The following is a 26516-nucleotide window of genomic DNA, read 5'->3' as shown; positions in this document are numbered from 1 at the left end:
TCTTTTCTCCTGTGCTGTACTGTTATTTTTTTTCTTTTTAAAAGACATCAGAAATCCAGTGAACTTGACATGGTTAGATCTGGAAACGCTGAGGAGATGTGACATGATTGTGGGTGTGATGTACAAAATGGATATGCTTGAACACTATGATCCTCATTTAAAATTGAAGACGTTTGTTGAGCGGACCTCCTGTGTAGAGCAAGCAGAGCAGCGACGTTGAGGCAGAATTCTTAGGAATGGGTTAACAACGGGTTATGTGAGTGAAAGTTTTAAAGAGTAAATAATAGAATATAGGCCAGAAGGAGAGTTAAATATATGAAATCCTGGCTACAAAGCGAAAAATAGCACCCAAAGGGCTTATGAACGAGGCAAATGTGAGCCTTGATATTGGTCAAACTGCTCAGACTTGTGAAGAGGAGTTTGTGGGACAGAAAGGCCGTTTCCGTTAAAGCACAGTTATGGATTTTTTTGTGCGATTTGAACCGTAGAAAAGTTGGAGTGAAGTTATCGCATTAACTTCACATTAAAGTTTCATTATGTTTTGAATTGTTGGAACTGATATCTTTTGTGGAAATTGCGTTATTCTGTGAAGAACTTTGTTTGTGCAAGCTCAAATGACACAGTTGTTTTTTGCAACAGTTCCCAAATCCGGATAAAGGCACAGGAGATAAACATCTGTCCAGAAGATATTATGGTCCAATGCATTTTAATGAATAGTTGAGGATTAAAACTTGCATTACGAGATACATGAGATCTATTTATTTCAGTTGTTACATTTTAATTGTCAGTGAAGTGATGGATTGTTACAGCTAATAGTACTTTCATCGACAGACAAAGGAAGGTTACTGACGTTTACTTAAGCTGAGCATGTTTTTGAATCGGAAAATATGATTTTTTTTCTTTTGGAATATTTTACTTCAGTCAAATACTGATGACAATCTAAACATATTTCGGAATTTTGAACTATACCCTTAGATATATAGAGGTTAGGGGTTGGCTGCGTGCGTGTGTGTGTGTGTGTGCGTGAGTGAAGAAGACAGCCTGCAAATTGAATTACTCTGCTCTGGGTGATGGTGCAGAATGAATCAGACATACTTGGAACGTCATGAGGTTGGTCGAAGCCGAAATACTGAATTTCGAAAGTAGATAGACCGAATTTTCCGAGTCTGTGTTGTCTACCTCATTGAATTCAGAGCAGCTATGTATTGAGTAGTATCGCTGCATTGTTATAAATAAGCACCAATGTGGGAGTTGGGTTGCTTACTTGTGTGTATGACAAAGTGGTTAGTATTTTTGGGGGGGATTGTTTTGAAGGACTGATTTTAAATCTGAAACTGTAATCTTGCGTGCAAGAATTCAGTTTTCTTTCGGTTAATAACTCTTTCAGGTCAATAATGCTTTCTAACTTTAGGAAACTAAAATGATAAAATTATAATATATAAACTTAAACAGAAAATTCTCAAATTATGGGGAAATTTCGCGTTGTTCACTTCAGTGGGTTAATTTGCACGTTTTCTGAATGCAGAAAAAAAACATGTGGCCCAGGACATCAATAATCTCTCCGGGTTATGATATTATCAGCAATACGCATTGCTGCAACAATAGCAATATAACGATGGGTGTTGCTCTGGTGTAGTTAGTGGCAATTTCCGATCTGAAACATGCAGCTTCAGATCGTAATTCTTTTTACAAATGTTAAATAGTAATTTTGAAGCCAATTTAGTGGAATAGTGTCATAAAGCACCGTGCAAATATCATAAAGCAAACCACAGAATCATATGTTTGAGGGTATAAACATATTAGACAGTGGATTAAACAGTTCAGCAGGAAATAGTTGAAATTAATCCATTGCAACGTTCACTGAGGAATAGGATAAAGTAGATACATAATTCAGGAAAGTGGTGATGAACTTGCAGTTTGCCCTGACGAGCTTCAAAATGGGGGAATCCCCCCGCCCGGATGAATTGCATCTCAGCATGCTGTGGGAGGCGAGGCAGGATATAGCAGAGGCACAGAGATAATTTCTGAATTCTTCTCTGGGGGAAGTGCCAGTGGACTGGAGGATGACTAATAGGGTTCCAATTTGCAAGAAGGGTGATAGAGATGAACAATTTAAATACATATTTCTGAGTCTCACATCAGTGGCAGAGAAATATTGGAGAAATATTTTGAGATGAGAATTAGTATCCATTCGGATAGGCATGAGTTAATTATGGAAAATCAGCTTGGCTATGTCCAAGGTTGGTCATGATTAACAACTTTGTTCGGACTTTTGTGAATGCAATCAAGTTTGGGGATGAGGAAAGTTCAATTGATGTAGTTGAGGTTTTAGCAAAGCTTTGACGAGGTCCCATTTGTCAGACAGATTGTGAAGGTTTAAGCATGTGGAATTCAGGACGACATGGCGAGATAGCTCAGGAACTGCTTCGTAATAGGGCACAGATGTTAGTGTTAGAAGGCCGTCGAGTGACTGGAGGCCAGTGCCTAGTGGTGTGCCACATAGATCACCACTGTGACCCTTATTGTGTATTATATACATAACTGATATAGACAGAATATGAGGGGAGCATTAAACAAGTTTGCAGATGACATGTAAAATGGGAGGGTGGTTAATACTGAAGGAGAATACTGTGTTAATACTGAATTTACAGAAACATGCAGGTGGGTTGGTCAGATGGACAGAACAGTGACAACAGTCATTTAACCCTGATAAGTGCAAGGTGAAGAAGAAACAACGCCAGGATGCATTTAATGAATGGCAGGGCACTGGGAAGCTCGTAGGAACAGACTTATGCACAGTTCCTTGAAGTCGGCGGAGCACATGAATAGTATAGTTAGAAAGGCATGTGGGATACTTGCTTTTATCAGTCGTGGCATAGATTATAAGAGTGAAGAGGTAATATTGGAACTGTACAGAACGTTGATTAGACCGCAAATGGAGTATTGTGTGCAGTTATGTTCAACTCATTATAGGAAGGATATGATAACACTAGAGTGGGTACAGAGGAGGTTCAAAAGCATGCTGCCTGGGATGGAGAATTTGAGCTACAATGAGAGACTGGATAGGCATGGATTGTTTCCTTTAGATAAGAGAAGGCTGAGGGGTAGGGGTATATTTGAGGTATATAAGATTATGAGAGGCATGGACAGAGTGATTATGGAGAAGCTGGTCCCGTTGGTAGAGGGGTCATTCACAAAGGAGCATAGTTTTTGGAATGAGCCAGAGATTCAGAATGGATCTCAGTGAAAGAAAAAAAACGCCCAGATATGGTGGGAATCTGTAAAACATTGCTGGGGAATGTAGTGGAGGCCGGAAAACCTACAATCTTTACAAAAAAATCGGATGAGCACTTGAAATATCATAAAATTCAAGAACATGGACAAGTACAGGCAAATAGGATAAACGCGTATTTAGTGCTGATGACTGTCGGTGCCGACTCATTGGGCCAAATGGCCTTTTCAGCACTGTCTGAATCTAATACTTTGCGGCAATCTTTTACAACATAGAATGTTGATCATATTAATCTTTGGATCCAGTAATTGCGGTCTTGATAAATTTGCTGTCAGTTCGTACACAGCAGCATTGTCCTCAGCTTAAGGGTTAACGAGATTTTTCTTTTCCAATTCTGAACGTCCACTCCTTTCAAATTCCTGGTCACAAGCTGCACTAAGACTGATTATGTTTCATCGTGTTTCCTTTACTTTTTGAGCTGCAATTGTTTATCGTACAAATGGTCCTGTTTATTCTGACCAAGATTCTATGATTTTTTCCCCTCTTTCGTACCATCCAATAGCCACACGGTAGCTAATCAGTAGCTAAATTAATCGAATGTTTTAACTTTGCTAAGAAAGGTCATGACAGGGCTTACACATCGCCCATAATCTCTTTCCGAGTACTACTAGCGTATTCAGTTTGATATATCGAAATGGATTCTGCTCAGAAGAGGCAAATAGCATTTCGAAAGATATTCAACTTAGCACATTGTCAAAGGGAGAGTCCGATGCTGGGAATCACATGAGTAAAAGAATGAGATAGGAGGTACCACGTGTTTCTAATAATATTCGCATTACCTCCAAACATGTTGCACATTTAGGAAAAAATGCAGGAGATATGTACAGCTACATTTAATTCGAGCTATATTTTGAAGTCGAGGTTATATAGCAGGTCGATGCAACTTTGCACAAGATTGATGAGTGGGTCATATAGAACAAAACATCAGGGCATGCTTCGCTTCTCTAACAATGTCCATAATTTTATTCATACGTTAGGAACGAAAGGGTTGTCAGGGAAAAAATCGGACCTCTCAGGAACAAAAGTGGGGAATTATGCTTAGAGCCCAAAGAAGTAGGGGAGATCCTAAATGAAAACTTTGTGTCGGTATTCACAAAGGAGAGGGATGTGTTGACTGGGAGTGTCTCGGAGGGGAGTGTTGACCCGTTGGAGAAAATCTCCATTACAAGGGAGGAAGTGTAAGGTTTGTTAGAGAATATAAAGACTGACAAATCACCAGGGCCTGATGGAATCTATCCAGGGCTGCTCAGGGAGACGAGAGATGAAATCGCTGGGCCTCTGACGCTAATCTTTGTCTCGTCACTGGACACAGGTGAGGTCCCAGAGGATTGGATGATAGCTAATGTGGTCCCGTTATTTAAGAAGGGTAGGAAGGATAACCCAGGTATTTATAGGCCGGTGAGCTTGACGTCCGTGGTGGGGAAGTTGTTGGAGAAGATTCTGAGAGATAGGATGTATGCGCATTTAGAAAGGAATAAACTCATTAACGATAGTCAGCATGGTTTTGTGAGGGGGAGGTCATGCCTCACTAACTTGGTGGAATTTTATGAAGAAGTGACTGGAATGGTTGACGAGGGAAGGGCCGTGGATGTCGTCTATATGGACTTTAGTGAAGCGTTTGACAAAGTCCCTCATGGTAGGCTGGTGCAAAAGGTTGGATCTCATCAGATAAAGGGGGAGGTGGCTAGTTGGGTAGAGAACTAGCTTGGTCACAGAAGACAGAGGGTGATAGTGGAAGGGTCTTTTTCCGGCTGGAGGCCTGTGACTAGTGGTGTTCCGCAGGGCTCTCTATTGGGACCTCTGCTGTTTGTGATTTATATAAATGATCTGGAAGAACGTGTAACTGGGGTGATCAGTAAGTTTGCGGACGACACAAAATTGGCAGGACTTGCAGATAGTGAGGAGCATTGTCAGAGGCCACAGAAGGATATCGATAGGCTGGAAATCTGGGCAAAGAAATGGCAGATGGAGTTCAATCCTGATGAATGCGAAGTGATGCATTTTGGTAGAAATAATGTAAGGAGGAACTATACGATAAATGGCAGAACCATGAAGGGTGTAGATACGCAGAGGGACCTGGGTGTGCAAGTCCACAGATCTTTGAAGGTGACGTCGCAGGTGGCGAAGGTGGTCAAGAAGGCATATGGCATGCTTGCCTTTATAGGACGGGGCATAGAGTATAAAAGTTGGGGTCTGATGTTGCAGATGTATAGAACATTGGTTCGGCCGCATTTGGAGTACTGCGTCCAGTTCTGGTCGCCACGGTACCAGAAGGACGTGGAGGCTTTGGAGAGAGTACAGAGGAGGTTTACCAGGATGTTGCCTGGTATGGAGGGGCTTAGTTATGAGGAGAGATTGGGTAAACTGGGGTTGTTCTCCCTGGAAAGACGAAGGATGAGGGGAGACTTGATAGAGGTGTATAAAATTATGAAAGGCACAAATAGGGTGAACGGTGGGAAGCTTTTCCCCAGGTCGGTGGTGACGTTCACGAGGGGTCACAGGTTCAAGGTGAAGAGCGTGGGGGAGGTTTAACACAGATATCAGAAGGAGATATTTTACACAGAGGGTGGTGGGGGCCTGGAATACGCTGCCAGGCAAGGTGGTGGAGGCGGACACACTGGGAACGTTTAAGACTTATCGAGATCGCCACATGAACGGAGTGGGAATGGAGGGATACAAAATAATGGTCTAGTTTGGACCAGGGAGCGGCACGGGCTTGGAGGGCCGAAGGGCCTGTTCCTGTGCTGTATTGTTCTTTGTTCTTTATTAAAGGAGCATCCTAAAAAAAACAAATAACACTCATCAATCACCATCACAATCAAGGAAAATATTTCTGAATCATCGAAAACTCTCTTTTATCCTGGCATCCAAGAAAATTTAAATCCCACCATTGGATTTACTATTCACAGTTTATTCTCCTCAGCAGCCCCTACCTTGACACCATCAGTGTGTTCAATCTAATAACAGTTTCACCTGCACCATCACATGAAATTGACATATCTAGTTTCTCTCCAATATTTGATCATGCCCCATTCGAGCTAGCTTGTTGATGGTTTCAATCTCTTTCCCTCTGGATTCTACTTCCACTGAAATCACACATTCATCCCTATTTTTCGGTTAGTTAATACTTTGCCGATTCTTCCTGCATGTTCTGTGCCCCTTTCATTTGAGAGTTAATTGCAATATATTTGAAACACGAGAATCATATATTCAGCCCTACTCTACCACAGAAACAACCCTTAGTGAACGTGCCAAAGGCAAACTATTGCTCCTTCTCCTTCTGTATTACTCTTCAATTTACGATATAGTTGGTCATGGATCTTTTATCCCAAAACTGCTGTCCACTGACTGAGGTTGGTTGGGAATGCAATCTATTGGTTCCACTCTAAGCTAATCAATCAATATGATGGAATTATCAGCAACAATCTTCACTTTCCTCGACAGTAGGCTATTGTGGTGTCCTCCAAGCATGATATCCTGATCAAAAACTGATTTTTGTTTACTTGTTGTCTTTTAGTAGCATCCTGCGGAAAGAGAGTGTCCATTTCCAAACAAAAGCAATGGACTGCGAATGCTGGAATCTGAAACAACAACAGAAAATGCTGAAAAATCTCAGCATGACTCTTAGCATCTGTGAGAGTGAATAGAGCTAATGTTTCGAGTCTGGGTGATCTTTCGTCTCGCTGAGAGACTCGAAACGTTAGCTCTATTCTGTCTCCAATAGTGCTGTCAGAACTGCTGAGATTTTCCAGAATGTTCTGTTTTTGTTTCAGATGCCAGGATCCGCAGTATTTTCCTTTTGTCATGTCATCTGTAATGCTGATGTGATTGTTGACATCGAGGTGTCTTTCTCTGCACCTGTTCATACCATCACCAAAGCTCTTTATTTCATTTTGTTACCCTTACGGTTGGTGATTCAAATTCACTGGTAGCTCGTCTGTCTAAATCTATTCCTCGAAAAGTAGATGTCATTCAAATTTCATGTGCCTATTGCCCACCTTTGAAGACGTCTCTCGATCGCATCTCCAGAGCCGACAGTGAATTATCTTATGTCCACACAAATGCTTTTGCAACATCTTTTGAGTTCACAGCTCGCAGTACACTTCAATTTCTGCCACTACTGGCCTTATGGAAAAAAGCTAATAATTGTCAACACAACATTTCAAGTATTTTCAACCGAAATGTACCTGCAATGAAACCCTCTTTGCTTCGTTAGATTGTTCATAAATAAACACAAATACTTTTAAACACCTTTTGTTTGCCTGACTTTATTTGTACTTACCTGGTTTCAGATTTTCTTGTGCACTATAGATTAAAAGCATTGTGAACATTGAGAAGGAAAGGAGAGGGCGCAGGATGTAGTATTACAATCATAGCTAGGGTGTAGAGAAAGATGAATTTAATATGAGTGACGTCCATTCAGAAGGCTGATGGTGGCAGGGAAGAAGTTGTTTTTGAATCGGTTGGGACTTGACCTCAAACCTTTGAATTTTTGTTCCAAGGGAAAGAGGTGTAAGAGAGTATGCCCGGGGTGCGTGTGGTCCTTGATAATGCTGGCTGCTTTTCCGGGGCAGCGGGAAGTGTAGACAGAGCCAATTGACGGGAGGCTGGTTTGTGGGAAGGACCGGGCTTCTTTGACGACACTTGTAGTTTTTTGCCATCTTGGACAGAGCAGCATCCATATCAAGCTCTGATACAGTCAAAATAATGCTTTGTATGGTGCATCCATAAAAGTTGCTGAGAGTCGTTGGGGACTTGCCAAATTTCCTTAGCCTCGCTTGAAAATAGAGGCGTTGGTGGGCTTTCTTAACTATAACGTCGCCGTGGAGGGGCGAGGACAAGTTGCTGGTGAACTGCTGACCTAGAAACTTGATGCTCTCGACCATTTCCCCTTCATCCCCTTTGATTTCAGCAGAGGCATTTCCTCCACTGAGCTTCCTGACATCGATGCCAATCTCTTTCGTTTTACTGACATTAAGGGAGAGATTATTGTCGTTGCACCAGTTCACCAGATTCTGTATCCCCTTCCTGTACCCGTCTCAACATCGTCTGAGATCCGACCCCTTTCGGTGGTGTTATCAGGAAACTTGCAAATCGAGTTGGGGGGGAATTTGGCCACGCATTCATAGGTGTATAAGGAGTATAGAAAGGTGCTGAGGACATGGTCATGTGGGGTACCAATGTTTAGGATAATTGCAGAGGAGTTGTTGTTGCCGTTCCTTACTGATTGCCGTCTTTGGTTCAGGACATCGAGGATCCAATCACAGAGCGAGGAGCCTATCCCAGGCTACTGACCATCCAATGTTAGTATTCAATGGTGTTGAATATAATCTACCTAACTTCTTGCCCAACAGGACATGAACAGTTAAGACTGTCAGACGGTGAAGACCGATGCGCTGGCCGAGTGGAGATTTATTACAATGGGACATGGGGCTCAGTGTGTGATGATTCCTGGGATCTCACGGACCGTCATGTGGTTTGCAAACAGCTGTCATGTGGAACTGCATTGGACGCAGCACTTCCTGCTTCAAGTGGACCCAGTGTGGACTCAGTTTGGTTGGATGAAGTGAACTGTTCCGGTGACGAGTTGTTTCTATGGAACTGTCCCTCTGCATCACGGGGTAACCACGACTGTAATCAGAAAGAGGATGTCAACATTATGTGTTCAGGTAACGGAGATTTCAATGTGTTAATTGTTCTCAGACAAAAACATGAGTTCGCAAAACAGATATTTCATTGATAGAAATGGAAATGCAGCACACAGAAATAACCTCGAATTACGAATGGATATTTTATTTAATTATGAAGCAAACATAATTCTTCATCGAAACAGTTCTGTCAATGGGATCACGGCCCATTCTTCCAAATTCCAATGAATCGAGTCCTAAACTGTTCAACTTTTCTCATAAGACAATCCCTCCATACTGGAGATCATCCCAGTGAAACTTCTCTGTTTTGCCTCGAATGAAGTATTATTTTCTTTCAATAAGGAAACGAAGCTGTTCACAGAAATTAAGATGTAGTCTCGACAATGCTTTGTGCACTTGCAGACAGACTAACTGTATTGGCCATGCAAAATAGTCCCTCAGTCTATCCAAACAGGCGCCGGAGTATGGTGGCTAGGGAGTTTTCAAAGTAAATTCATTGCAGATATAAACCAAATTGTGACAATAATAAATATACTTAAACTTCCACAAATTACCCTCCAGCCCCCTTGAAACAATTGCCATAATTGATTAAAGAAAATCCCAAGGCTTTTTATACATATATAAAGAACAACAGGGCAGCCAGGGAGAGGGTTGGCCCACTCAAGGACAGGGGAGGGAATCTACGCGTGGAGCCAGAGGATTGGGTGAGGTATTAAATTAGTATTTGCATCAGTATTCACCGAAGAGAAGGACTTGATGAATGTTGAGCCTGGGAAAGGTTGTGAAGATAGTTTGAGTCATGTTGAGATCAAAATGGAGGAGGTATTGGGATTCCTGATGGGATATACCCCAGAATACTGAGGGAGGCGAGGGAGGACATTGCTGGGGCCTTGAGATAAATCTTTGTAGCCTCACTGGCTACAGGGGATGCCCCAGATGATTGGAGATTAGCGAATGTTGTTTCTTTGTTTAATTAGGGAAGCAAGAATAATCCAAGTAGTTACAGGCCGGTGAGCCTTACGTCAGTGGTAGGGAAATTATTGGAGAGGATTCTTCGAGACAGGATTTACTCCTAGTTGGAAATCAATTGACTTATTAGAGAGAGGCAACATAGTTTTGTGAAGGGGAGGTCGTTTCTCACTAGTTTGATCAAGTTTTTCGAGGAAGTGACGAAGATGATTGATGAGGGTAGGGCAGTGGATGTTGTCAGTAAGGCCTTTGACAAGATCCCTCATGGCAGATTGGTGCAGAAGGTGAAGTCGCATGGCATCAGAAGTGAGCTGGCAAGTTGGATACAGAACTGTCTCAGTCATAGAAAGCAGATGGTAACAGCGGAAGGGTGCATTTCTGGATGGAGGGCTGTGACAAGTGGCGTTCCTCAGGGATCAGTGATGGGACCTTTGCTGTTTGTAATATATACATGTATATATATATATATATATATATATATATATGTATATGATTTGGAGGAATATGTAACTGAATGATCAGTAAGTTTGCTGATGGCGCAAAGGGAGGTGGATTTGCAGATAGTGATGAAAATAGAAGATAGAACAGTACAGCACAGTACAGGCCCTTCGGCCCTCGATGTTGTGCCGAGCTTTGTCCGAAACAAAGATCAAGCAATCCCACTTCTTATCATACTGGTGTGCTCCATGTGCCTACCCAATAACCGCTTGAAAGTTCCTAAAGTGCCCGACTCCACTACCACAGCAGGTAGGCCAGTCCACACCCCAACAACTCTCTGAGTAAAGAACCTACCTCGGACATCCATCTTAAATCTCCCACCATGAACCTTATAGTTATGCCTCTAGTAACAGCTACATGCACCCGATGAAATAATCTCTGAACATCCTCTTTATCCCCCTCATCATCTTATAAACCTCTATTAAGTCGCCTCTCATCCTCCGCCGCTCTAAAGAGAAAAGCCCTAGCTCCCTCAACCTTTCCTCGTAAGACCTAGCCTCCAAACCAGGCAGCATCCTGGTAAATCTCCTCTGCACTCTTTCCAATGCTCCCACGTCCTTCTGATAGTAAGGTGAATAGAACTGCACACAATATTTCAAATGTGGTCTCACTAACGTCCTGTACAGTTGCAGCATAACCCCACGGCTCTTAAACTCAAACCCCTTGTTAATAAACGCTAACACACTATAGGCCTTCTTCACGGCACTCTCCCCTTGAGTGGCACCCTTCAGAGGTCAGTGGATATGTACCCCAAGATCTCTCTGTTCCTCTACATTCCTCAGAACCCTACCGTTGACCCTGTAATCCGCATTCAAATTTGTCCTGCCAAAATGAATGACCTCGCACTTATCAGGGTTAAACTCCATCTGCCATTTTTCGGCCCAGCTCTGCATCCTATCAATGTCTCTTTGCAGCCCACAACAGCCCTCCACCTCATCCACGACTCCAGCAATCTTGGTGTCATCAGCAAATTTACTGACCCACCCTTCAGCCCCCTCCTCCAAGTCATTGATAAAAATCACAAATAGCAGAGGACCCAGCACTGATCCCTGTGGAACACCGCTGGTAACTGGTCTCCAGTCTGAAAATTTTCCATCCGCCACCCCGCTCTGTCTTCTATGAGATAGCCAGTTACTTATCCAATCGGCCAACTTTCCCTCTATCCCACACCTCCTTACTTTCTTCATGAGCCGACCATGTGGAACCTTATCAAACGCCTTACTAAAATCCATGTAAAAGACATCAACTGCTCTACCTTCATCTACACACTTCGTTACCTTCTCAAAGAAGTCAATCAAATTTGTGAGGCAAGACTTCACCTTCACGAATCTGTGTTGACTTTCCGGGATTAAGCTGCATCTTTCCAAATGGTCATAAACCCTACCGCTCAGGACCTTTTCCATTAACTTACCGACCACCGAATTAAGACTAACCGGTCTATAATTACCAGGGTCATTCCTATTTCCTTTCTTAAACAGAGGAAAAACATTCGCCACTTTCCACTCCTCTGGAACTATCCCCGTGGACAGTGAGGACCCAAAAATCTAAGCCAAAGTCTCTGCAATCTCATCCCTTGCCTCCCAAAGAATCCGAGGATATATCCCATCTGGCCCAGGGGACTTATCGACACTCAGGTTTTTCAAAATTGCTAATACATCTTCCCTCAGAACATCTAACTCCTCCAGCCTATCAGCCTGCATCACACTCTCATCCTCACAAACATGAGGACCATCAGAGGATACAGCAGGATACAGATCAGTTGGAGACTTGGACGGGGAAATGGCAGATGGAGCTTTATCCGGACAAATATGAGGTAATGCATTTTGGAAGTTCTAATACAGATAGGAAATATACAGTAAATGGCAGAATCCTTAAGATTATTGATAGGCAGAGGGATATGGGTGTACAGGTACACAAGCCATCGAAGGTAGCAACGCAGGTGGAGAAGGTAGCCAAGAAGGGACACAGCATGCTTGCCTTCATCAGCCGGGGCATTGACTTTAAAGATTGGCAAGTCATGTTGCAGGTTTATATGATCTTAGTTCGGCTGCATTTGGAATATAGTGTTCAATTCTGGTCGCCACACTTCCAGTAGAATGAGGAGGCTTTGGACAAAAGAATTACCTGGATGTTGCCTTGCATGAAGGTATTAGGTATGAGAAGAGGTTGGAGAAACTCAGTTTGTTGTAACCGGAACGACGGAGGTTGTCGGGCGACCTGGTAGAAGTCTCCAAGATTATCAGGGGCGTGGACAGAGTGTAGAGTCACAAGCTTTTTCTCAGGGTGAAAGAGTTAATTACTCGGTGGCATAGGTTTAAGATGCGGGGGAATGTTGAATGGAGATTACGATGCAAGTTTTTCACTCAGAGGGAGGTGGGTGTCTGAACTCGTTGTCTGCAGAGGTATTGGAAGCAGATACGATAGCGACTTTTAAGGAGCGTCTTGACATATACATGAAGAGGATGTGAATAGAGAGATATGGTCCCCGGAAGGGTAGGGGGCTTTAGTTCAATCAGGCTGCATGTTCGGTGCAGGCTTGGAGGGCAGAGTGCCTGTTCCTGTGCTGTAATTTTCTTTGCTCTTTGAATAAGCCTTCCAGAATACCTACTACATCTTTGTACTAGCTTTCTGTGCTTTTGCACATGGAGTCCCAAGTCCATCTGTGTTGCAGCTTTCTGAGGATTTTCACCCTTTAAGTATTATTTTGTTCTGTGCTCTCCCATCCAAAATGAACAACTTCACGGTTTCCCACAGATACTTAATTTGATAATTATTTGGCCACTTACGTAACCTACCAGGCTCTCATTGTAAACTGTTTTCGTCCCTGTCGCAACATGCCTGCCCACGTTCTTTTCTGTGTTGCCTGTAAATTCGGCTAAAGTGCAATCGTTTCCTTCCTGCAAATCATTAAAATATGTTACAAGTATCTGCTGTCCCAGCACTGTTCCTTCCGAAACCCCACTGGATACTGGTCGCCAAAATGAAAAAGAACCCCATCTCCCTGCTCGCTGATTCCTGCCCATTAGCTAATTCTCTATCAATGCCGAGTTACTGCCTCCAAAACGGTGGGCCTTTACCTTCGGGCTTTAATCTTGGCGAGATACGTTGTGGAATCCCTTGTCGAAATCCATTCTGGTTGAGAATTCGTTGAAAACATCTGTAACTTCTTCAAATGATCCAATAACAACTGGCAAGAGTGAGATAATCACTTACTTTAGAGTAGATTTTATTTACATCTTTACCCACCGAAACAATGACCAATAGGCAGTGAACTTCGTATTTTTATTATTTATGACCTGCTCATCGATCATGCAGCGAGCTTACGAATGAACCATTGCACATTTCCAATTTCATTGACAGAGTACAAAGAGTTACGGTTGGTGAATGGAAAGCATCGCTGTGAGAGGAGAGTGGAAGTGTTCTACAATGGCACCTGGGGAACAGTGTGCTCGGACAAACTGGATAACCATGATGCAGAAGTGATTTGTAAACAGCTACACTGCGGCGCCTTTTCTTACATTAATTATGACGCTCAGTTGTTCGGGCCAGGAACCGGACCCATATGGCTTGATAATATTGAGTGTAATTTAAATGAGAGAACGCTTTGGCAGTGTCAGACAGACCCTTGGGGTAAACACAACTGTCAGCACTCGGAAGATGCGGGTGTTGTCTGCTCAGGTAAGCCAGCACACGTATAAATCATGTAGCCTTTTCAGACATTGGTGCCCAATTCAATTATATTTTCCTCCTGCTAACAGAATCCATCGTGGGTAAAGAGGAAGTCGACAGGCCACCGGAATGCGTTCGCAAATCAGGTGTTTGCATTTCTTCATTACACTGAACATTTGAGGTATTCGTGGCTTTAGGAATGGAGATGTCAATAATAGTTTCTATTTCCAGATTTGGGACTACCTGTGCGCTTGGTTGGAGGAGACAACAACTGTTCAGGGAGAGTAGAGATATTGTGCAATCACCTCTGGGGCACAGTATGTGATGACCCATGGGATATTGAAGATGCCAATGTCGTTTGTCGTCAGTCGGGTTGTGGTTCCGCTCTATTTGCCCCAGGAGGGGCCTATTTCACTCAGGGTGAAGGTGATATCTGGCTAGAAGAGGTGAAGTGTACTGGAATGGAATACTTTCTCTCTGACTGTCCTACATCATCGTCCGCACAATCAGATTGTAATCATAAAGAAGATGCCAGTGTGATCTGCTCCGGTAAGGGTCCAGACACGTGATGAGTTTGTTTTGTTCGGTTAGAAGGAGGCAGAGTTTTTTCATAAATGAGTGTCAGCAGTTCCGTTTCTTAAGATAAACTCTAAGGTATCAATCTCATGACTTAATATGCAATGCCTTCCACAGGACCCGAGGCCGCACTGACAGATTCCCCATCCTCAACTGCAGGTAATGTTCCTTAAAATCTTTACAATATCTTGAATATTATTCCTGTTCTTCACAGTGCTCGCACTAGCGATACTCATGTTATTGACATTCTCTTGGCATTGTAAATTTAAAAGAAAATATTAGTGTTTTCATCAGTGATTTACTTTTGTTTGAGAAATGCAATCGTTGTGTCTATTTCTTAAATCCCTCTGTGATTTTCCGCTTAAGCACAGGGAATTGAGAAGACTCCCATACCTGTTGTCATCTGCATTACACTCGGAGTTTTGTTAATCTGTGAGCTATCAGCACTAATGGCTGTCATACAGAGAACTCTAAAAAGGAAAGGTGAGTTTCATATCTTACCTCTGATCTAACACTGGACCAGTCATCATATTTCACATCCCGGACAGTCTGCATTTATTACACTTTTCCAGAGAGTCTGAGTTGACAACGTGAGAAATACATGTTAATCTACTAACTTCCTTTTTTTAAATGTTCAATGCAGTTGTTGATTACGATGAAGACAAAGAACAAAAAAAACTGGAACACATCAGCACAGAGAGCAGCATATGTAGAGGAAACAGGCCTAACGTTCTTAGACGATATGCCTCTTCCTCAATGCAATTATGGAAATGTAAATTAGTTGCAAACTTCATATTCGTTCTCCAAGATCACACAGTGTACTCGATACAAAATAAGTTACTTGTTGTACCGATGAATCACATTTGCTTCAATTAAAAATTCACATGTCACTCATCCTTTCCCACTCGGGTTCCATTCTTCTTCTTCTTCTCATTCCTAACGCGCAATAATATACAAAACATTCCAATTCAACTAATATATAATATTAAAAACCACCCTGAATATGGATAAACTGATGACTTTTCAAACTGACGAGATAAAACAAAGAACAGTTTTGTCCTCATTCGCCCGTCAAAACTGATACAGTCCGCAGAGTTCAGCCGGTGTCATACGCAATCACTTCGCACAAGCACATACACATGCAAACACATTTAAAAAATATACCTATTACATACAAATAGTCTCCTCCTTATTCAAGCTGACTGGCTTTGTAAAATCACTGTTTTCCTCGGTTTTCTTTACTCCTGTTACACATGAGAACCCGTCCTGCACTACATTTCTCCTAAGCAGACTCAGTAAAGTGTAAAATCCCTCCGGAATCTGGCTTGTAAATTCTGGGAGAATGATAATGTCCGGAGCATGAGGCGCGCCTGAACCTCAAACTAAATGGAGCAAAACTTCAGAAGTTTCCAGAGTTTAAATCGATGATGGAACATGGTTTATGATTATAACTAAACCATGAAAAAAAATCGAAATTTAGAAATGGTATCAATAAATATCAATATATGTGAAAATTATTAATGTTCTTTGCTCAACGGAACACTTGAGGAGCTGATGTCCAAGTTAGGATAGTTTGTGGGGGGCGGGGGGGGGCGCGGGGAGGGGGGAGAGGCGGGGGGGGGCGTTCTGTACAGACAATTTTTCTCACTTATTAGACAATGGGACTGGTCAAACTGCACATTATCTTTATTTTTCATAGAACAAATGTCACTTTCATTTCTCAGAAACTCACAGTGGGAAGTGGTTCAACAAAATATTCCTTTGTCAATTTCAGGCGTGTTGCATTCACCAGTGAAGAATTATTTCTGAATCAGTGTTGATTTTCTTAATGATTTGCAGGTCCTTCTTCAATATTGCTCCATGAATAGCATTGCAACTTAAGCTCCATCTTAATTATGAATCATAAATATATAAGGCAGCAACTTTCAGGAAATACATAAATCAGAGGCAAAGGCAAATAACTTCAATTAGGAAATATATTTTACAGCAAAGAGCCAGAGGCTGACACACTGACCCTATTTCAAGATAAACAGGAACTGCTCCTCTATTAAGTTAAGGCGCAATTAAGCACAACCTCAGATGTAAACCCGGGGGAATGTACTGAAAATCAATTCACTCTTTGCTTCCTGAAACAGATGCCGTCACTGGCGCCAGTGGTCCACCTGCTGGCTCGTATCAAGGAATTTATGAAGAAATTGAGAGTATTCCATCTGGCAAGATTTTCGATGAAACTTGTGGCTCAGGTATTTATACACATTCTGGCTGATCGCGAACGTTCACTGAAGGAATGCCCTTTCCACTGAAATTCCCATTTCCAATTGAAAATTCACCGAAATGACATGATCAGCAGTATAATCAGTATGCTCTTGTGATGGAATACTTTCACATTGAGCGTCTCCATGAAGATGAGTGCAGAGAGAAGTGATGGGTTTGGGAAGATTGCCCCTGCTCCTTCCTGTCTTATTTGAACAAAAAACAAAGAACAAAGAACATTATAGCACAGGAACAGGCCATTCGGCCCTCCAAGCCTGCACCCACCATGCTGCCCGTCTTTACTAAAAGCCCCTGAAATTCCGGGGACCATATCTCTTTATTCCCATACTATTCATGTATGTGTCAAGATACACCTTAAAAGTCACGACAGTATCCAATTACACTCCCTCCCCCAGCAACGAGTTCCAGGCACCCACCACCCTCTGTGTAAAAGATCTGCCTCGAATATCTTCTTTAAATGTTGCCCCTTGCACCTTAAACTGTTCCCTCAAGTAAATGACTCTTCAACCCTGAGAAAATGCTTCTGACTATCCACTCTGTCCATGCCTCTCATAATATTGTACACTTCTATCAGGTCGCCCCTCAACCTCCGTCGTTCCATTGAGAACAAACCAAGTGTCTCCATCCTCTCCTCACAGCTAATGCTCTCCATACCAGGAAACATCCTGTAAATCTTTTCTGTACCCTCTCCAAAGTCTCCACATCCTTCTGATAGTTTGGTTGTAGACAACGATAAGGAATCCCTTTTCCTATTTCTCACTCAGCAGCATACTGACTACTTCAGGTGTCTGAGCTGTGAAGAGTAACTTTATTGACTATAACATAATTCAGTCACTCCCATGGCGGAATGTGTGTGTGTGCCTGTGGGGTGGGGTGGCGAGGAGGGGGGAGGGGTGTGGTGGGATGAAAGGGGTAAGCGAGGAGGGGGGGAGGGGCGAGGGGGGGTGGTGTCGTGGGGGGAGTGTGCTGGAGGGGGCGGGAAGCTGGCTGCTACGGAACAACAAACAAAAGAAGTTCTATTGAGGAACATATAGAACCATACAGCACAGAAACAGGCCCATCGAGCCACCGTATGTATGCCAAATGGCAAATACTAAAGCATATTAATTCCATTTTCCAACACTTGGCCCATAACCCACTATGCCTTGGCGATTTAAGAGCTCGGTCAAATGCTTCTTAGATGTTGCGAGAACACTTGCCTCCACCACCTCTTCGACATTTGTTCCATATTTCCACCACTCTTTCAGCAAAACATATTTCCTCAGATTTCCTCCAAATCACTAACTCTTCACCTTAAATCTCTGCCCCGTGGCCATCGTCAGCTCAGCTATGGAGGATCATTACTGTGTTCTACCCGATCTATGCCTCTCATAAGTTTGTGTTCCTCTATCAGATTTTCTCTCAGTCTCCTATGCTCCAGGGAAAACACACACATCTTATCGAGTCTCTCCTCACAACTGAAACGTTCCTTCCTTGTGAATCTCATCAGCACACCTATTCGTGCAATCATGTCCGACTGAAAGGCAGACAATCAAACTGCACACAATCCTTCATCTGTGCCGAAACAATGTTTTATAAAGTTGTACCAAGAACTCGTTGTTCCGATATTCCATGTCTGGCTAATGAAGGCAAGAATTCTGTACATCATCTTCACGATAATATCGATGTGTTCTGCCACCTTTAGGCAACTATGGACTTCTACACCAATGCCCCTTTGCTCGTCAATAATCCCCAGTGGCTGACTGTTCATTGTGTATATGCTACCTTCGTTGGACCTCCCACAATACATCAGCTCATATTTATCAGAATGTGCAGTTAATTTAGGATAAATTATACAATTATCCATATAAAAATAATCATGAGATTATTTCCAGTGCCGTTAAATTCATAGAATGTTGTTGCAGGAAACAAATAGCAAGGGAAAATGTACTTACAATGCATAAATAATAATATAATCCGCGTGGGAGTACAAAAGAATAGGAATCTCCACTATATCGAGAAAGGGGGAATGATTCAGAGCAGATGGAATCAAAAGGTAAAGCAACAGCTGGAACCGAGTCACTTGAATGCAATTGCCTTTTAGATCGCAACTAGAATGGCAAAATAATAGATGGGAGGAGCCAGCTGAGGGACAACATAGATGCCTTAGGAATGAAAAAGTCATTATATTTAGGAAGGTGCCCTATGTCGATCCTCAGAAAATTTGAAATGTTGTCCCGCAAAGAGCTGCGAATATATAAGCTGTCAAATATGTAAGAAAAAGTCAAGTATGAATGTCACATTGTGGACGAAAGAGACATTGTTTGAATTGAAGCTGAAGGAACAAGAATGCACGAAGAACATGGAAAGCTGGAGATGGAGAAACCAAGAAAGAAAACAGGATGGTAGGAGGCACGAGAAACAATGAAGAAGGCAATGAAGTTAAATTATATAGCAAACCAGAATAATATTGCAACATATTGTATCGGATATTTTAGATATTTCTGTCAGAAGTTAGTGAACACTGCAATGAAGTAAACGTGAAAATCCTCCAGATGCCACATTCTGGTGCCGACTCGCCTATGACATCGGAGAAAAAAATAGCAGACTACAAAATCGAGAAAGATCAAATGGCCATAGCACTAGAAGTTCAGGTTAGAAAACAAATGCAATCACTATCTAATTGTGAGGATTTAGAATATTCGTAAGTTAGATAAGCTGAAAGCTTATCCAATGACCTAAAACATGACAGTGGCGACATTACATCTGTTAAAAATATACAAAGCAAAAAGTGTGCAATATCTGAATTCTACCTGATAATTAATAATGACTATATTTGAAATGTGTGATGCAACATGTCCCTTGCACAACAGACAAATCATCTTTAGGTTATTAGACAAAATACAATGGGACACCTGCTAAATGAGAAAATACGACACAAAATACAAACATATTGTGATTAGTAAGTGGACTTCGAGAATGAAAACTACGTATGCCTCAAATGGTAGATGAGATGATCACCAAATTGATCAACATTTCAAATTCCATTTGATAAGCTATTGCATCATTACCTCATGAAAATGCCTCATGTATGCGTCAGCCTTTGTTCAGGTGCCAGCACTGTTAGGCAGCGCTGGTTTCAAATCATTCTACAGAAGCAAGGCTAAATTATCAGTGCGATTATGAGGGAAAGATCCACATACCGAGGGCAAGAAGTGGATGAGACGTTCAAAACGTTCAAATATACGTTGGTATATTTCAATCCAAATGAGAGGTCCATGTTTCCCCTCTCATTTTGGACTGAAATATACCACAGAACCAAACTGAAGCAGGGCATGGCAATTTTCCTGGCGCTTTGGCAAATATGTTTTCCATCATGTTTCATCACGTAATCAGACCATCACACTTAATTGTTCGCATTTAATTGAGTAAATCAGCTGTCATGTTTTGTTTGTTACATCAGTGTTTGAACATAAACAAATTCCTAAATGGCCGCAATAACTTGTCAATGCCGTCTGGCTAAGAGCATACAATGTTAATGCAGATATTATGATGATCTCTCTGGTCACAGTTTAGAAAGCACTACCTACGAGTCTTGCATAGATATACAGAATGGCAGAATGCGGGACCTTGTGTTTCACAAGCATCCATGCAGAACAGCGATTTATGATACAAACATGGGGATTAATCCTGCACTTCCTACATTTGTCAATGAAACTGAATTCCCCCCCCAGGGTGGGGATTTCAACATTCGGGCAATAATAAATTATAACCTTAAAATTTGTGTTCATTCGTGACTCTCTTCGTTTCTTTGCAATGTGTTCATAATGGAAGCAACTATTCTGCGATTTGTCTTATCCACCTGAAAATTCTGAAATTCCAGAATCTGATATTTAATATTAATTGTCCAATTATGTGCCGCAATATCAGTTCAAAGAAACTTACGCTCTATTTTGGGAATGAATGAATAGGTAAGAATACATTAACGCACTGAGATATAGTATGATGCATGTATCTGGGTTTTCATTCCCACAGTCACTGCCGGCGAACTTACGTTCGCAATTATAAACAACTCCGTGCGGTAGGGGGTGGGTGTTCGCTCTGAGAGGATTCGTCATCAGCATACACCGCTCAATGTCTCTATATGAAAAACATGCATTATGCTTTATAATCTGCAATCATTCCCTTTGTTTGGAAGAGGTCTAACACTTACAGTATGTCGCCTGCAATAGGAACAGCTTTATTTGGACAGTGTTGCTCTGATCAGAAGGTGCGGATAATTCTCCTTGAACTATTGTATTTCTGTGTATTTAAGTTTATGACGGAAAGGCGCCCTATTAAATTTCCAGTATAGTGACACAGGAACGATGTACGTACTGGGCGCTCTGCCCCTACATTTCAAGTTATCTCCCCAATGATAAATCATTTTGTCTTCAGCAGTTTCTGCTTCCATGGATTCCCTCAATCAGATCGAATATTACACCAGTCACAGCTTAGGTAGCACGGATCTGGGATCAGAAAATCCAGCTTGGAGCTCCTCCTGCTTTCAGGGTCAGTATGACTTCAATTTTGTGACTGTCAGTTTTGTTCCCTTACCCAACTCCAAGTCCCCCCCCCCCCTCACCCCCCAAACCCCCCACTACTCTCTCTCTGCTATCGAATAGTATCAACTCAGCATCAAAACGACCAAACGGTCTAAGGGCGCTGCCATGAACGCGCAGTGATGTAGTGGTTAAATTTAACAATGCTGGAATAATATACATCTGACACATTATCAAACTGACTGCACCCAGCCGTAAAGGGAATGAAAACAATTTTCGACTTTCTGCCAGAAAAAATAAGAAATGCCTGTTCGTATTTGATGGTTGCTACATTGTGATCCTTGTGCCTTCCAAATTGAGACGATCCGAACACCAGTTAGCAAGCTGCAAACTTTCTTGATGTTCTCATCTTTCGACACATAAGGTCAACGTTCATCAATTTTCCTGTGCTCAAACCCGGGTAGATTGACACAAATATGGTCATTTCTGTGTGTGCAGTGTTAGCAAGAATTTTAATGGAAATCTCTATTTCATTGCAGATCCGGTATTGGGCGATTATGATGATGCTGAGACTGAAGCATATGGGACAAGGGTAGGTAACTTGTTGATGAACAGAGATCCTGATCACCACTTCACAGAAAGGACTGCTGACGGCGATCTCTCTCTTCTTGGTGAGTTCAATCACTGACACTTACCCAGTAAAAGTGATCTGTGTAAAAAGGCTGTTTTCAATTCAATTCTAACCAACGGCCAGAAAATTGAGAGGCAACCTCCAAAAATATCTGAGTTCGCTGGGCAGAAGGTGTCGTTGCAAAGCGCCAGTTGTACTGGAGACGATGTCCATGGTAAGATATTTGCGGTACACTTTCAATTTAAACAGACTCATCCCCAATACATCTTGTGTAACATAAACTATTCAGCACAAGACAGTCTTATCTTACTGGAGATGTGAAGAACAGGTTGTAAGTTACATAGCCTGATTACATTCCAGTAATTGCAGGCATCAGCAAATCCGCTGTTTAATTGGAATACATACTGCCGAGAAAGAGAATGAAACACCAGGTTTCTCAGGGGACGATTTGAGATGGTGTAGTTCTTGTTTGCTGTTAAGGCAATGGATATTTTCAAGTATCAGTGGGCCCTCTTCTGTATCGTTTCCCGTCTCCTCAAATGGCTCAGCTGGGGAAAACAAAGCCATTCCATTGGAAACTTCGATCGTTACTTTCCGAAACAGTTTTGCCCCTGCAATCACATTTTATTCTCCATACACCTGAGTTCATTGTTTTTAAAAAACTTTAAGGTCGAATCTTCCTGTTGTTCCTGGAGTATCATCGATCCCAGTTCATCACCAGCCAGATTTTTTTTCTAACCCCCCTCCATTAATTAAGCACGCTCTCTGCAAACCTTTCCAGCCATAGATCTTCCCGTACATCCTGGCCATTTGGAAACCCCGCAATGAAATCCCGACGTGATTTGTGGCTGAAGGCCACTCTATCGCTCTTTGTGTCTTGAGGTCACAATTCCAGGCATAACTTTCTAAAATGCAATGACTTTGCTATCTGCCGGATTTTTCCATTATGCTGCTTTATGTAAACATTTGTTTGCAAGCACTTCTCTGTAAGTTATGAGAAATGTCTGGCAGTCAATTGTTTAGAAAAATAAGAGTTGCATTATTCCTTCACTCCCATCATAACACTATACTCTTTATCTAATCACAACACACAGCACTCATAACAACACAGATCCCACTCAATTGTCATCCTCCTAGTTTGGTAAGAAAGAGTGCTTTCGCCCTGACAGTTACAAGTTGTGTGATTCCCGTGCAGAAGGCCAACGACCCTGTGCCTGAAAATGAAGAAAGATCTCTACCAACCGGTTAACAACAATGTTTAATTATCTCTTCCAATGTTTATGCGGCGGTGATGAGATTGTGCCGTGTGTGGTTTCTGTCGCTTGTGATGTGACTCCATCCATTAGCTAAGGTTAAAATTATGCGAGCGAACATGTTATTTATTGATTAATCAAAGATATTTGAGGTGAACAGGTTCAGATTGACGAGTAAAGATAATAATCTCTAACCGGCAGTCTAACCGGCACGGTAGCACAGTGGTTAGCACTGCTGCTTCACAGCTCCAGGGTCCCGGGTTCGATTCCCGGCTTGGGTCACTGTCTGTGTGGAGTTTGCACATTCTCCTCGTGTCTGCGTGGGTTTCCTCCGGGTGCTCCGGTTTCCTCCCACAGTCCAAAGATGTGCGGGTTAAGTTGATTGGCCAGGTTAAAAAAATTGCCCCTTAGAGTCCTGGGATGCGTAGGTTAGAGGGATTAGCGGGTAAATTATGTGGGGTAGGGCCTGGGTGGGATTGTGGTCGGTGCAGACTCGATGGGCCGAATGGCCTCCTTCTGCACTGTAGGATTTCTATGAATTATCATGTCCTAGTGGCGGTTGGAACTTTTTTTATAGAGCAAAAGAAAATGAAGATAGACAACGTATGAACAACTCAGGTCAAAAGCACGCTTTAACCTCGTGTTTGAAATGTAATCACTCTTGACATAACGGACATGGGGACGCCGTTTGCACTACACAAACGGATAACTTGATTCAGTGAGAACGACAAGATCAGTTGCTAAATGGGATGGCTGATTGAATGGCAGATAATGGTCAGATGCTGGCAAACTACAGGATAATTCCTCTGGTCTATTTGAAATTACTTCTCTGGTACTTCACATTCAGTTCCGTTGACATAATGCCTTAACTGCCAATTCTGCTCGCTAAGATGGCTTTCACATTTGTCAGCGTAGGACTTCCTCGCGATTGCTTTGGCGTGTCAACCACATATTTAAAAATAAAGAAACATTGAGTTGGGAATTGACAGATGAGAGATCGACCAACTGAGTGGTAATGCACATCGCCCTTACTCTCGCTTTTTTCTCCATTCCAGGTAAATGTCAACGTCTAATCACAACAGATAAGACAGAACTTCAGGATGCGTTCTGAGAAAATTGTCATTATCTTAGCGAACTGTATGAACATGCTGACTACGATTGTGTCGATGCGAATTTACCTTTATTTCAATTAATTACCATGATATTTTGTGCTGAAATAACTGCAGTTCAATTTTCTCCTTTTTTCAGATTTTGTAATGCAGATGTTGAATTAAATTTTTAAACAGCGTTAGTTTTAAATAATTTAGTTGGTTATATTAATAATGAAAACTATTGCTCTGTTTGCATACGTTATCTCTACTACAAAACTGCGAAACTTGTGTATGAATGAAAGGCATCAAGGAATATCAACTGCTTTGTATTTGAAACCCCATTAAATACGTTGTAAAACAATTGGCCAAACTGTTGTATCGCGATTTATTTTAACATCGTCCGCCGCCGCCAAATGTCCCAAATGCAGGAACGAATGTTCCCTTAGTCTGTATGCATTCATATGCAACGTTGCTGGATTTTATCAATAAACGTACATTGACTAAACACTTCAGTCAGAATGTGTGTTCCGTCGTTGTTTATGTTCTATCTAAAACTTGGATGTTGCAATTATTTCAGTTTCTTTTAACGCAGCAATTATTTAGAGAATATGAAAGAAAACAGTGTTGTTGTGGTAGTTAATGGCAACGTCTCCTGTATTGACATGGGCTCTCACAATGTCTGGGTGCATGGATGGAAGGGGCGCGGGGTGTCTGTGTGTGTGTGTGTGTGCGGGATGGGGTGGAGGAGAGGTGATATTTGTTTGATGCATCCAGCAAGGTTTCTTGAAGCAATATGGGAACAGTCAAATAGGGAATGGGCCGTACCAGATCTACTATTGGTGAATCAGAGCAGCGAGGTGACACGAGTATCAGTGTGGAAGCATTTCGGGAAGGGACCATAATCACTACGTTTTAAGTTACTTATGGATAAGGAACAGAGTAGACCTCTGCGCTAATCTGTGGAAAGGCGATACGACAATATTAAGCAGCAATTGGGTAATGTTCATTTGGGCGGCTGTTTGAGGATAAATCCACGTCTGTCATGTGGGAACATTTTAAAGGCCAGTTGATTAGAGTTCAGGATCAGCATGTTCCTGTGAACCTGACAGAGAAGGATTGAAAGATTCGGGGATCTTGAATCACAAGAAAAATTGTGAGCTCAGTCAAAAGAAAAGGGGGCAGCTTTAGGAAACTGAAGACAGACAGAGCCATCGACGAATATTAACAAAGCAGAAATTAAAATTAATATGGAGGTATGAGGGTTAAAAGGGGGCATGAAATGTCTTTTGCAAACAGGATTAAGGAAAATCTCAAGGCGTTTTCTGGATTGGTAATGAGAAAGAGGGTAGCCAGCGACAGGGTAGGTCCACTTAAGGACAAAGGGAGGAGTTCATCCGTGGAGTCGGAGAAAGTGAATGAGGCTCTCAGCGAAACATTTGGATCGCTACTCCCAAAGGAGAAGGAGCTGTTGGATGATGAATCTGGAGAGGGGCATGTTGATATTCTCGGGCATGTCAGTATAAATCAGGAGGATGTGTTGTGTGTTTTGAGAAGCATTAAGATAGACATGTCCCGGTATCTGATGGGATCTATCCCAGAATACTGAGGGTGACGAGGCAGGAAATTGCGGGGCCTCCTACAAAAACTTTGTATCGTCTTTAGCCAGAAGAGAGCTCCCGAGGGATTGGAGAATAGCCAATGTTGTTCCTTTATTTCATAAGGATAACAGGGATAATCTGCAAAATGCAATGAAAATTATCAATTCTTGCGCGCTATACAGACAATGCATACTATATATGGATAAGGAAAGGAGACAGTGCAGAATGTGGCTTTGCAGTCATAGCCAGGGTGTACAGAGAAACATCAAATTGATGCGAGGACCATTCAAAGGTCTTATGGCAGCACGGGAGAAGCGGTTCTTGAATCGGTTGGTACGTTTTTTTCTAAATGGAAAAGGTGGAAAGAGAGAATGCCGGGGTGCGTGTGGTCCTTCATTATGCTGGTTGCTTTTCCGAGGCAGTGGGAAGTGAAGACAGATTCAGGGGATGGGAGGCTGGTTTGCGTGGTGGTCTGGGTTTCGTTTACGACCCTTTGT

General features: G+C 42.2%; 1 protein-coding gene across 1 annotated transcript in view; it reads left to right on the top strand.

Moving 5' to 3' along the window:
* LOC144486428 (scavenger receptor cysteine-rich type 1 protein M130-like) overlaps positions 1-24441 on the top strand; it is a 37612-nt gene extending 13171 nt beyond the window's left edge. Inside the window, exons 5-14 of the mRNA XM_078204464.1 lie at positions 8647-8961; positions 13768-14085; positions 14166-14222; positions 14308-14625; positions 14770-14811; positions 15019-15135; positions 16788-16895; positions 21986-22038; positions 22201-22291; positions 24386-24441. Coding sequence (XP_078060590.1) covers positions 8647-8961; positions 13768-14085; positions 14166-14222; positions 14308-14625; positions 14770-14811; positions 15019-15135; positions 16788-16895; positions 21986-22038; positions 22201-22291; positions 24386-24441 — 1475 coding nt within the window. The remainder of the gene's footprint in view (positions 1-8646; positions 8962-13767; positions 14086-14165; positions 14223-14307; positions 14626-14769; positions 14812-15018; positions 15136-16787; positions 16896-21985; positions 22039-22200; positions 22292-24385) is intronic.
* The last annotated feature ends 2075 nt before the right edge of the window (positions 24442-26516 follow it).

Source organism: Mustelus asterias, unplaced genomic scaffold, assembly GCF_964213995.1.
Source record: "Mustelus asterias unplaced genomic scaffold, sMusAst1.hap1.1 HAP1_SCAFFOLD_339, whole genome shotgun sequence".
Taxonomy (NCBI): Eukaryota; Metazoa; Chordata; class Chondrichthyes; order Carcharhiniformes; family Triakidae; genus Mustelus; species Mustelus asterias.
The sequence above is the reverse complement of the archived record's forward strand: the minus strand, read 5'-3'. Positions and strand labels throughout refer to the sequence as shown.